General features: G+C 44.2%; 1 protein-coding gene across 2 annotated transcripts in view; it reads left to right on the forward strand.

Moving 5' to 3' along the window:
• ITGAE (integrin subunit alpha E) overlaps positions 1-12,503 on the forward strand; it is a 69,405-nt gene that overhangs the window by 14,849 nt on the left and 42,053 nt on the right. For both annotated transcript variants that reach the window (XM_079903622.1, XM_079903623.1), the window contains exon 2: positions 8,665-8,782. In XM_079903622.1, the coding sequence (XP_079759748.1) occupies positions 8,665-8,782 (118 nt within the window). The remainder of the gene's footprint in view (positions 1-8,664; positions 8,783-12,503) is intronic.

Below are 12,503 nucleotides of genomic sequence, written 5' to 3' on the forward strand. Positions count from 1 at the left end.
GTAAAAAGGGCAAAGAATGCCTTCCAGTCGCCCCTTGTAAGAAGTGGGTAGTTCTCCCTTTTTAGTTTTTTTGACCTGCCCCATTATTTTAAAACAAGTTTTATTTTAGCACATGGTGTATTTTTATGAGTCACCACCAATCATTCCGGGCAAGGCAGAGGTATAAAGGGAAAGGAATAAAGTACAGATGTCTATTTTGTGCCAGGCTTGGGGAAGGAGACTGGGAATTGAGCGGAGAGAGTGGACACTACCCTCTCACAGGGTGCCTGCTCCTTCAGCCTTTGGAAGGTTGGGTTTGTTTTTTTTTTAATGTTTTATTTATTTCAGCTGCACAGGGTCTTAGTTGCGGCACGCAGGATCTTTTAGTTGCAGCATGTGGGCTCTTAGTTGTGGCATGTACGTGGGTTGTAGTTCCCGACCAGGGATTGAGCCCAGGCCACCTGCATTGGGAGCGCAGAGTCTTACACCCTGGATCACCAGGGAAGTCCCTGGAAGGTTGGTTTTTAACAAAGTTTTAAGCATGTACAAAACTAAAGCAAATAACATTAATAAACCCAATATACCCATCACCCAGATGACACAGCTATCAAGATCTTGCCGTGCTTGCTGCATTTACGTGTTTCACTGTCCCTTTTTGTTTCCTTTGCCAAAGTATTTTGAAGCCTTGCTGCTCACAGTTTGGTCTGGGGACCAACAGCAGCCTGGCATCACTTAGTGGCGGTCAGACTAGGATCTTAGCACCACTCCCTGACCTACTGAATCAGAATCTGCATTTTTTTTGTTGTTTTGTTTTTGTTTTTTTGCGGTACGTGGGCCTCTCGCTGTTGTGGCCTCTCCCGTTGCGGAGCACAGGCTCCGGACGCGCAGGCTCAGTGGCCATGGCTCACGGGCCCAGCCGCTCCACGGTACGTGGGATCCTCCCGGACCGGGGCACGAACCCGTGTCCCCTGCATCGGCAGGCGGACTCTCAACCACTGCGCCACCAGGGAAGCCCTGCATTTTTAAGAATATACTTGGATGATTCATTCGCACATTAATGTTTTGGAAGCATTGTTTGAAAAAAAATGCCCAGCATCAGGCATTTCACCCTTCAGTACTTCAATACGTATTTCTGAAGTACTTGGGGATGTTTTCTTACACAGCCATAATGTTCTCATCACCCAACAAAATAAATAGTAATTCTTTGGTATCATCTAATACCCAGTTCTTAACTCACATCTTCCTGACTGTCTCAAAATGTCTGTTTCTAACAGTTCAGATCAAGAGCCAAACAAGACCCACACCCCACGTGTGGTTGCTGTGCCTTTCTTAGTCGAGAGTGACCCCCTTGCTCATTTTTGAGGTTTGTGTGTCTGTTTCAAATCTTCTCTTTACTGCAGAGCGCAGTTGCTTGTCTTGCAGAACATCTTGCAGGGTTTGTGCGTTTGCTTCCTCTCGATGTGATTTGTCCTTCAATCCCCTACATTACCCGAAACTTGGAAGTTAGGGCTAATGCCTTCATTAAATTCAGGTTTAACTTTTTTGGCGAGCATCCTCTAAACAATCAGGAGGATTTTGCCATACGTCCTGCATTTATCTCACTCCCTTTTTTCTGTTTCCTTTGCTGACGTATTTTAGAGAGTTGCTTCTCAGTGTGGTCTGATGACTGGCAGCCTGGGCATCACATGGGAGCTGTTAGAAATGCAGCGTCTTGGGCCCCAGTATTCTTCCCAGGGGGTCACACTAAAAGGCACACATGCCTGGGGGGCCCACTCTTAGCGGCACTGAGATGAACTAGTGGGCTGGGGTCGGGGGGGGGGGTCAGCCTAATTGTGAAGTGCTCTATCAAAATTTCATCTAAGTAGTTTTATCCATTGATGATCGTGGCCTGAATTAATTGTATTTCGTTATGACTTGCAAAATTGTGTTTTTATGGTTCTATTATTCCTTCCGCATTCATTAGTAACGATTCTTCTGTAAAGAGCTTTTTCTCGTCAACTAGGACCATTTGGTGACCCTGAAATGCAGCGCATACAGGAAAGGCAAGAAAGTGGCTTAATGCTTTCCCTTTAATAGTCAATTTTCAGAGTAAGGGCATAATGCCGTCATTCCTTCCAAGGGTGAAAAATGCAGTGTTTTGATTTGTTTTTGTTTTCTCTCTGTCTTTTTAGTATCATTATGAACCCCTGGAATTTTTGTGTATTCAGTGTGCTTCAGACACTTGCAATTATTATTTCTTTATTGAACTGTAGTTGATTTACAATACTGTGCTAGTTTCAGGCATACAGCAAAGTGATCCCGTTATACATACATGCATATACATATATATTCTTTTCATATTCTTTTAATTATAGGTTATTACAAGATATTGAACATAGCTCCCTGTGCTATCCAGTAAATCCTTGTTGTTTACCTATTTTATATATAGTGGTGTGTATCTGTTAATCCCAAACTCCTAATTTATCCCTCCCCGCTCCCCACAATTATTATTTTTTAATGTAAACCTTTTTGAAGACAACACATGCAAAAATGGGCAAATTCAGATCAGTGAATTTTCAGATTAAATCAAATCCACATGCTGATACCAATTTCAAGAAACAGAGGACATTCCCAACATCCCAGAAGTACCTCCCATGGCCCCCTCCAGTTATTACCTTACCCCCAAGAGTAACCACTCTCCTGACGTCTGATACCATGGATTAGTTTGCCTGTTTTGAACTCTGTGTAAATGGAATTATACAGTATGTTCTGTTTTGCTCCTGTATTTATGAGCTCCAACCCACCTTGTTGTTGATTATTTTCATTGCTGTAGAGTATTCCATTGGGGAATATACCACAGCATATTTTTTCTCCTGTTGATGGATATCGGGGTTGTTCCAGGTTGGGGTTGTTATGAATAGCGAGGCTATGAAACTTCTTGTACGTGTCTTTTTGTGAACATATGAACACATTTCTGTTGGGTTTTTGCCTTAGGGTAGGATTGCTGGGTTATGAGCTATGCATGTGCTCAGCTTTAGTTGATAACTACCAAACGGTTTTCTGAAGTGATTGTACCGATTGACATTCCCACCAGCAGTATGTGAGGGTTCATTGTCAGCACTTGGTATTTTCTTTTTCATTTTAGCCTTTCTGGTGGTTGTGTAGTGGTATCACATGGTGATCTCAGTCTGCCTTCCTGTGAAGTCTAATGGTGCCTTCTCATATGATTGCTGGCTATTTGGATAATCTCTTCTGTGAAATGTCCTTTTTCTGTTGGCTTACATGACTCTTTCTTATTGATCTGTAGGAACTCTACAGATTCTGATAGGAATCTTTTGTCAGATACTTGTATTGCAAACATCTTCTCTCTCTCCGTGGCTTGCCTCTTCATTCTTAATGATGTCTTTTGATAAACAGAAGTTCTTAAGTTTAATGAAGTTCAGCTTATCAATTCTTTCCTTTAGAGCTAGTGTTTTTTGTGTCCTGTTTAAAAAATATCTGTCTACCCCAAGGTCCTTTGTTTTCTCTTAAAAGCTTCATTGTTTCATTTTTCATATTTAGATATTTGGTCTATCTAAGTCGACATTTAAATCTTCAGTTCATCAGGAACTGACTTTTTGTGTATGATGTGAGAGAAGAGTCAAGATTAATTTTTTTTGCAATATTGATATCCAAGTGACCCAGCACCATTTATTTAAAAGAGCATTCTTTCACCACTGTTCCTCACTGTCACCTTTGTCATAAATCAGGTGCCCATATGTTTCTGGACTCCCTGTCCCATTGGTCTATTTTCTATCCTTGTGCCAATATAATTCTGTTTTAATAACTATAAATTTATAATAATCTTGATAAATGAAAAGTCCCCAAATTTTGTTACTCTTCTTCAGGAGTGCCTGAATATTCTTGCCCTTTGCATTTTCATATAAATTTTTAAAGTTGGCTTGTGAACATCACCCTTCCCCCAATAATGTGCTAGGATGTTGATTGTGGTTGTATTGAAGCTATAGATCAATATAGTGATAACTGACAACAACACGGAATCTTCTAATTCATGAACATCATCTGTTCCTTCATTTTAGATCTTTAATCTCTCCCAATCTTTTAATAGTTCTTAGTGTAGAGGTTTTGCATATGTCTAGTTAGAGTTACTCTTAGACATTTGATTTTTTTATGGCTTTTGTTAACGGCGTCTTTTAAAATTTTTCATTCTTCATTTGATCATTGATGGTTCATAGAAATACAATGGTTCTTTGTATTTTGCCTCTGTATCCCGTGACCTTGCTCAGGGCACTTATTAATTCTCAATGTTTGTGGATCTGTTGGATTTTTCAATCTACTTAATCATGTCATCTGCAAATAATGACAGTTTTATTTTTTTCCTTTTTAATCTTTGTGCTCTGTATTTTTCTTTTTTCTTACTTCTGTAAAACCTCCAGTAAAATGTTGAATAGAGGTGGTATGAGTGAGCATCCCTGTTTCATTTCTGATTTTAGGGGGAAAGCTTTCAATAACTCACCAATAAGAATGATGTTGGGAATTCCCTGGTGGTCCAGTGGTCGGTTAGGACTCCATGCTTTCACTGCCGAGGGCATGGGTTCAATCCCTGTTCGGGGTAATGAGATCCTACAAGCTGCGTGGCATAAAATAAAAAAATTTAAAAAAATAAAATAACTCTGGCAGTCCAGTGGTTAAGACTCTGCACTTCCACCGCAGGGGGTGCGGGTTCTATCCCTGGTTGCGGAACTAAGATCCCGCGTGCTGCATGGTATGGCCAAAAATTTAAAAAAAAATAAAAATTAAAGAAAAAGAATGATGTTTGCTGAAGGATTTTTGTGGATATTCTTGATTAAAGACATTCCCTTCTATTCCTAGTTTGCTATGAATTTTTTAAATTACAAATCAGTATTGTATTTTATCAAATACCTTTTTCAGCATCTATCATAATGATCATATGATTTTTTTTTCTCCTCTTTTTTCTGTTCACGTGATAAATAAATTGATTCTTTTCGAATGTCACACCTCTCTTGCATTCCTGAAATAAACTCCACTTGGTTGTAAGGTATTATGCTTTCTATATACCCCTGGGTTTGATTTGCTAATGTTTTGTTTAGCAGTATTGCATCTACGTTAGAGAGAGAGATGGCTAATTTTCCTTTCATGTGTCGCTCTTGTCAGGTGCTAATAGCAATGTCATGCTGGCCCCACAAAATGATTGGAAAGTGTTCTCTCATTTTCTCTTCTCTGGAACAGTTCATGTAAGATTGGTACTGCTTCTTTACGTGTTTGGGAGAGCTCACTAGTGAAGCCATCTGGGCCTGGAGTTAATGGATTCAGTTTTTAAAATTTGGGATTATTCAGATTTCACTTCTTTTGTCAGTTTTGGTAAATTTACTTTTCAAAGAATCTGTCCTTTTCACCTAAATTGTCAAGCTTACTGGCATAAAGTTGTATATACTATCCTCTTATTATTTCATAAATGTCTTAGGCTCTGTTCTGATGTCCTCTTTTCATTCATATTGGTAATTTATGTGTTTGCCTTTTTTTTTTCCTTGATCAGTGTTGCTAGGGGTTTTTATCAGTTATATTACTCTTTCTAAAAACCAAACTTTAGCTTTGTTGATTTTCCCTACTGTAGGTTAGTTTTCTATTTCACTGATACATGCTCATGTCTTTATTTCTTCCTGTATTCTCTCTGGGCTTGATTTGCTATTCGTTTAGCTTTTTGAGATGGAATATTAGATAACCGGTTTTCAGCCTCTCTTTTTTTTTAAATTTTTTTTTAGCATATGCATTTAAGGCTCTGCGTTTCCTCTAAACACTGTTTTAACTGTATCACACAAGTTTTGATTTGTGCTATGTTAATCTCATTCAGTTCAAAATACTTTAAAGTTTCCATTATGATTTTATCTTTGGCCCTAGGTTATTTAGAAGTACATTGCTTAATTTCCAAGAAGTTAGAATTTTAAGCAGTGGAGTAGCATGCTTTTAAAAATTCTTTCTGGCAACTGGTACGGAAAGGATGTACCCAGAGGGAGAAGTCTTGGAAGAGAAAGGTCAGGAGACTAATGAATGTGTCCAAGCAGGAGACAGTAAGGTCAATGGGGCAGAACTGAGTCCCTGGAGACGCCAAAACGCACATGAGAATTCTGAGAATGATAAAGGTGGTATTTCAAATCTGCAGGGATAATATGAGCTATTTGAGAAGTAATATTGAGACAATTGCATTTTGGGGGGAGAAAAAGTAAAGCTGGATATATGCAAAAATAAAGTCTAGATGAATCAAAGACTAAAGCATAAGAAATGAAACAAAGAAAATATCGAAGAAAACGTGAGTGAATTATATAATCTCTGAGTGGGGAAGCGTGACACAAAACTCGAGTCATACAGGAAACATAATTTGACTACATAATAAATGTAGATGTGGGGAAAAATATAAGCCAGTCAAACAAAGAGCTAAGTGAGAAAGAGTCTCTAACACATTGACAATTTCTTTTGGACAAAAAGCTCTTATAAATTAGTAAGAAAACAATAAAGACCTCATAAAAATGGATAATGTATATGAATAAGCAGGAAACAAACTTATAATAAGAGGATTGACTTTACTCATAATTTAAAAATAGTTTTTTTTTTCAAATTTTCTTTTTTTTTAAAGAGCTAGGCTTTTAAAAAAATTTTATTTAATTAATTTTTTTTTGGCTGTGTGTTGAGGCTTCGTTGCTGCATGCAGGCTTTCTCTAGTTGCGGCGAGCGGGGGCTGTTCTTCCTTGAGGTGCGCAGGCTTCTCATTGCAGTGGCTCCTCTTGTTGCGGAACATGGGCTCTTGGCACGCGTGGGCTTCAGTAGTTGTGGCACGTGGGTTCAGTAGTTGTGGCACGCGGGTTCAGTAATTGGGGCACGCGGGCTTCAGTAGTTGTGGCACACGGGATCAGTAGTTGTGGCACGTGGGCTTCAGTAGTTGTGGCTCGCGGGCTCTAGAGCACAGGCTCAGTAGCTGTGGTGCACGGGCTTAGTTGCTTCGCGGCATGTGGGATCTTCCTGGACCAGGACTCAAACCCGTGTCCCCTGCATTGGCAGGCGGATTCTTAACCACCGTGCCACCAGGGAAGCCCTAAAAAATAGTTTGGGAACAAAATGTTGAGATACTCTTTTAAAACAAGGATGAGGAGGTCCGCACAGTCTGCTCAAGAGGTGCTGTGAGGAAATAGGCCTTCCATTCTGTTGTTGGAATATGAATTGGTGCAGCCTCTTTGGGGGACAATCTGTCTGTATCAATTTTCCCCCCAAAATTTTTAGTGAAGAATTTCAAACGTACAGAAAATTTGAAAAACTTGTGCAGTGGACAACCACATACAACACTTAGATTTTACAATGTATAGATTTTACAATATATGTATTTTTGTATATTACGTGTATGTAAAATATGTGTGTGATAGTGCAAATATAACAAAATGTTGACAATTGTAATTGACATATATAAAAATATGTTTATTTATATCCATCTATATATAAACATCCATCCATATATATTCATCTATCCGTCCATCAAGCCGTCTTATATTTTGAAGCATTTCAATGTAAATTGCAGACATCAGCACACTTCATCCCTAAGCATTTCATCATACATATCAACTAGAGTTCAATGTTTCCTTATAGTTCTTTTTTTGAGGTAAAATTTACCTACAGTGAAACACACAAATTTTAAGTGGACCATTTGATGTATTTTTGGCAATGCACACCTTTGTAATCCAAACTCCTATAGAGATATAGGATATTTCCATCACCCCAGGAAGCTCCTTTCTGCTCCTTCCCAGTTAATCCCCATCCCACATTAGCCCAGGCAATATTTTCTTTTGCTATAGATTAGTTTTGCTGGTTCTAGAGCAGCATATAAATGGAATCATACAGTAGATACTCTTTTATGTAAGACTTCTTTCACTGAGCATAATGATATTCATGATTCACCCATCTTGCTGTGTGTGTCAATTGTTCGTTCCTTTTTACTCCTGCGTAGTATTCCATTGTCTGAATATGTCAGTTTATCGATTCCCCAGTTGATGGACATTTGGGTTGTTTCCAGTTTGGGACTGTTACAAATAAAGCTGCTATAAACATTCTTTTTCTGAGGTATTTTTGAGGACATGTGTTTTCTCTTGGGTCACTTGATGGGCAGGTACGTAGACAGAATGTATGCAGACCCTCACCCTGGGGCCCGTAGTCTATTTTAACTTTGGTACATGACACGGTGATGAGCATGTGCTCCGTGGCAGGTATAGAGCATGTGCTCCGTGGCAGGTATAGAAAGTGCACAGTGGGAGGCCTGAGAAGGTAGCAAGTGCTCTGGGACAGAACCAAGGAAGGCCTCCTGGAGGAGGGGGTCTTGGTGCCAACACAGCTTGGTTTAGTGGGAGGACCAGGGTCTCTGGGTCAGACACGCCTGCATTCCAGTCTTATTCCCATGGAAAAAAGGTTCTTGGTAGCGGGGGGACTTCCCTGGTGGTCCAGTGGTTAAGATTCCGCACTTCCACTGCATGGGGCATGGGTTTGATCCCTGGTCAGGGAACTAAGATCCCACATGCCATGTGGTTCATCCAAAAAAAAATCCTTGGGAGTCTTGCTTTCCTCATCTGTAAAATGGGGATAGTGGCAATGCAGGATGTGATGGAATAATGGTGCCTCTTTTGTTAAATGTTCTTTTTTTCTCTTCAGGCCTGGCTCCCCTGGCCACCTTCAATGTGGACATGGTCCAGACCTGGGTGACTCCCAAGGGAGTCCCCTACGTGCTCAGCTCACTTCTGCATCAGGACTCCAGCACCAACCAGACCTGGTGAGTGGGGCCTGGCGCGCGGGGCGGGGTGTGTGAGGACTGATGAGTCCTCGGGGAGCCTGAGAAGGCCCCCAGACAAGCCCTCGGCACCCCACACCCCAGCCTGGGGAGAACCCCCTTTCAGAAGGGCGTGCAGGGGAGAGGCCGTTAGCTCAGGGCCTGTTCTCCCAGCCCTGGCCCCTCTCCTCACCCTGGCCTCTCCGGGGGTGGGGGAGGGGAGGCTAAAAAACTTTTAAAGTTTATCAAGGCTCTTTTGTCTGTTACAAAAGTAACGTGCTCAACATAGAAGTTTTGGACAGTGACGGAAAATATTTCCTTTAAATGGAAAATATGAGGCAGGCGGGCGTGGTGGTTATGAGGAGGCTGTGCATCTGGTCGCCGTGATTCGGTGACAGCTTTGCTCTGTATTTATAGCAAGGCATGCAACCCCCGGCCTCAGTTTCTCATCTCTGCAGTGGGGGTGATTATTTTCCTACCTCACAGGGTTGTTGCAAAGAGTATTTGAGTTCATGCACGTAAAGTGTTTGGCACAATTTCTGGCCAAATTTAAGATCAATACGCATTACTTTGTATTTTAAACTTCTCATCTGTACCCACCCATTAGATAAGTAAAACATTTTAAGTCTGATAGCCTTCTGCTGGTAAGGATGTGGTGAAACAGGAACTTGTAGGAATGTGAGTTGGTATAACCACCTGGGAGAATCATTTTGCCGTATCAGGTAGAGCTGAGGATGCAGGCGGCCCTTGATTCAGTGATTCCACCCGCAGATACCAACCCTAGGGAACTTTTGGGGCACACCTAGAGATATTGACTGGGACATTGTTTTGAAATAAGCATCGTCGGAAAAATGGAAGACATGAGGTGTGAATCATACAATGCGACACTGAAAGCAGGTAAAATGAACGAATTGAGTGCAGTGGTTATGAACCGGATCAGTCTCGAAACACATTGTAAAATGAAAAAGGCAAGTTGTAGAATTATTTATACCATGGCCATTCACTCCGCAAGCATTTATACAATAACGACTTCTCTGTGCCAGGCCCTGAGGGAACAGTGGTGAGCAAAGCAGACACAAATCCTTATGCTCGGGGGAAATAGACAATAAGCAAGTAAATCAAATGTAGATTCTCTCAGATGGAGGTAGTGGTGGTGTGCTGTTTAGGGACATGTCTTTGCTTTTAGGAGAAGTTCTGCAGTGAAGGGTCACGACACACACTCCAACGTCCCCTGTTGTCACCAAGATGACGTTTAGAGCTGCTCATTTTGAAGCCAGGGTTCAGTCAGAGTTCCTGTGTTGCGTATCGTGGCTGTATCTCTTTAGTCTCCCTTACTCTAGAGCAGCCCTTCCTCTCCCTGTCCTGTTCGTGGCAGGGCTCTTTCTGTGCTTGCTCCACTGCCCAGCTGCCCCTGGCTGGTTCCCTACCCCACCCCTCACCTGCCGCTGCTTTGCTTTGCTTCTGGTCCACGGTGAGGAGTTTCCTTCAGACCCGGCAACCCTGAGCCACGAGCCCAGGGTCCAGATAGCTTTGGGGCAGAGTCAGGTGAGGCACTCAGGGCTCCTGGCTGAGTGGAGCTCTGTTTGGTAGCAGATGGGTGGGCAGTGGTGGCTCCCGAGGCAGCCTCATAGCCCCGGACTTGGGCCATGGCCACGCCAGCCAAGCGGGCTCGGACCCTATGCTTGATTTCCTCACTGTCCAGTGAAGAGGCTGGTGACCATTAGATTTAAGTGGTGAGGGCAGGGCCCATTCACTCTTTCATTCCTTCATCAGTATTTTTGGAGCATCTACTCAGTGCCAGGCAAAGCTAGGGGGATAAGATACTAAGGGAGACAGTCCATGCCCTCATGGAGCTCCCAGGCTCTTGTGGGAAACAGACGAGTTGGTCGATGACAGGAGGAGTGAAGACTGCTCTGTGGGGACGTCCAGGGTGCGTTGGGGACATAGAGGCACGTGTGTCCTTCAGCCAAAGGATGTACCTTGACACTGGGACTTAGGGGCTGAGTAGGAATTAGTGTGAGAAGGCATGGGAGGGGGAATCGGGTCTGAGAGCTGCTTGGTCAGAAGTCTGGAAGCCAGCCTGAGCCAGGTGCGGGGGCTGGGAAGGTGTCGGTGGCTGAAACTGAGCGTGATGAGACATTGGATGGGGGAGGTGGGCCGTGCTTTGTCAGCCGGCACAAAGGTTTGGGGAGCCTGAAAGGCTTGAAGCGCGGTGAGAAGGTGGTTAGGAATGTTCTGGTTCCAGGAAGAATTAAAGGTAAGCATTGCTGTGTTTTGTCTTGATAAAGTTCTATTGCTGCACTATTGCACAGAAAACTGCACGTCATCAGAGTGCCGCTCAGTGAATGTTCACAAAGTGAGCCACCCACGTAAGCAGCGTCCAGATCGAGGCAGAACAGGACCAGCCTCGCATAAGCCCCCTGCAGCCGTGTGCTCCCTTCCGCACACATCCCAGGCGAGAGTTAACCCCCGCTCCCACCCCCGGCCCAGCTCTGCACTTTCTTTCACTGGGTGAATGCACTTCTTTTTATTAGGCACAGGGTGCCCAGCAGTGGAATTGCTGGATCGTGGCTTCTACGCTGGGTCAGCATTCAGTTTTCACAAAGTTTGCAGTGTGTGAGCGTCCTGCACTCCCCGCACTCATCAAGGTCGAGGCCGGGTTTCGGCCATGCTGTGACCATCTCCTGCCGAGCCCCCTCCCTCCAGTACCCCAGCAGGGCCCTCACCACTCCAGCTTCAGACCCAACAGACTTTAACCCCCCTCCCTCAGAAGCCAAGCCAAGGGCTTCCCTGGTGGCGCAGTGGTTGGGAATCCGCCTGCCAACGCGGGGGACACCTTTTCGAGCCCTGGTCTGGGAAGATCCCGCATGCGGTGGAGCAACTAAGCCCGTGCGCCACAACTACTGAGCCTGCGCTCTGGAGCCTGTGAGCCACAACTGTGGAGCCCACGTGCCACAACTACTGAAGCCCACGTGCCTAGAGCCTGTGCTCCGCAACAAGACAAGCCACTGCAATGAGAAGCCCGGGCACCTCAGCGAGGAGTGGCCCCCACTCGCCGCAACTAGAGAAAGCCCACGTGCAGCAACGAAGACCCAACACAGCCAAAAATTAATAAATAAAATTAATAAATGTATATATTTAAAAAAAAAAGCCAAGCTGAAACGCCACAGTGGAAGAGGGGACTTTGAAGTACCCAGAGCAGAAGGCTCCGAGCCCCCCAGGGGTGGGGGGAAGAGCCCACCTGGGCCCAAGGAAACCTCCCGGGACACCTGCTGAAGCAGAGAGGGTCTCACGGGTTTGAACGTGCAGCGGGGAAGGATGTGGTGGGAGGCACCTCTGGGTTCCTGCCTCAAACCCTGGAGCCTGAGACCACGGGCTGCCGCACAGGGCAGGAAACGCGCTTCTGGCCACCCCGGCCGCAGAGGAACAGGCTGGGCTCCTCATGCAAGGACCACACGTGCCTCTCTCTCCCTCATGTTGTTTCTACATAAGTTGTAACAGCCAGGGCTGGCAGCATCATGGACTTGGCCGCTGCAGCGGGGTGGAGTGGAATATAACGAAGGCCTTCCCCCTGGGCGGTATGGGAATAGACTCTGAGGACAGAGATGAGTTACAGCTGGGTGAAGCCAGGAGCTGGGCTGCACTCAGCCCAGGTGTGATAGGGTCCCTGGGGCTGTCAGCTGATGGTGAGCTCAGTTATAGTTTAGTTTGCCAGCCACTCAGT

The sequence above is a fragment of the Stenella coeruleoalba genome, assembly GCF_951394435.1.
Source record: "Stenella coeruleoalba genome assembly, chromosome: 19".
NCBI classification, from domain to species: domain Eukaryota; kingdom Metazoa; phylum Chordata; class Mammalia; order Artiodactyla; family Delphinidae; genus Stenella; species Stenella coeruleoalba.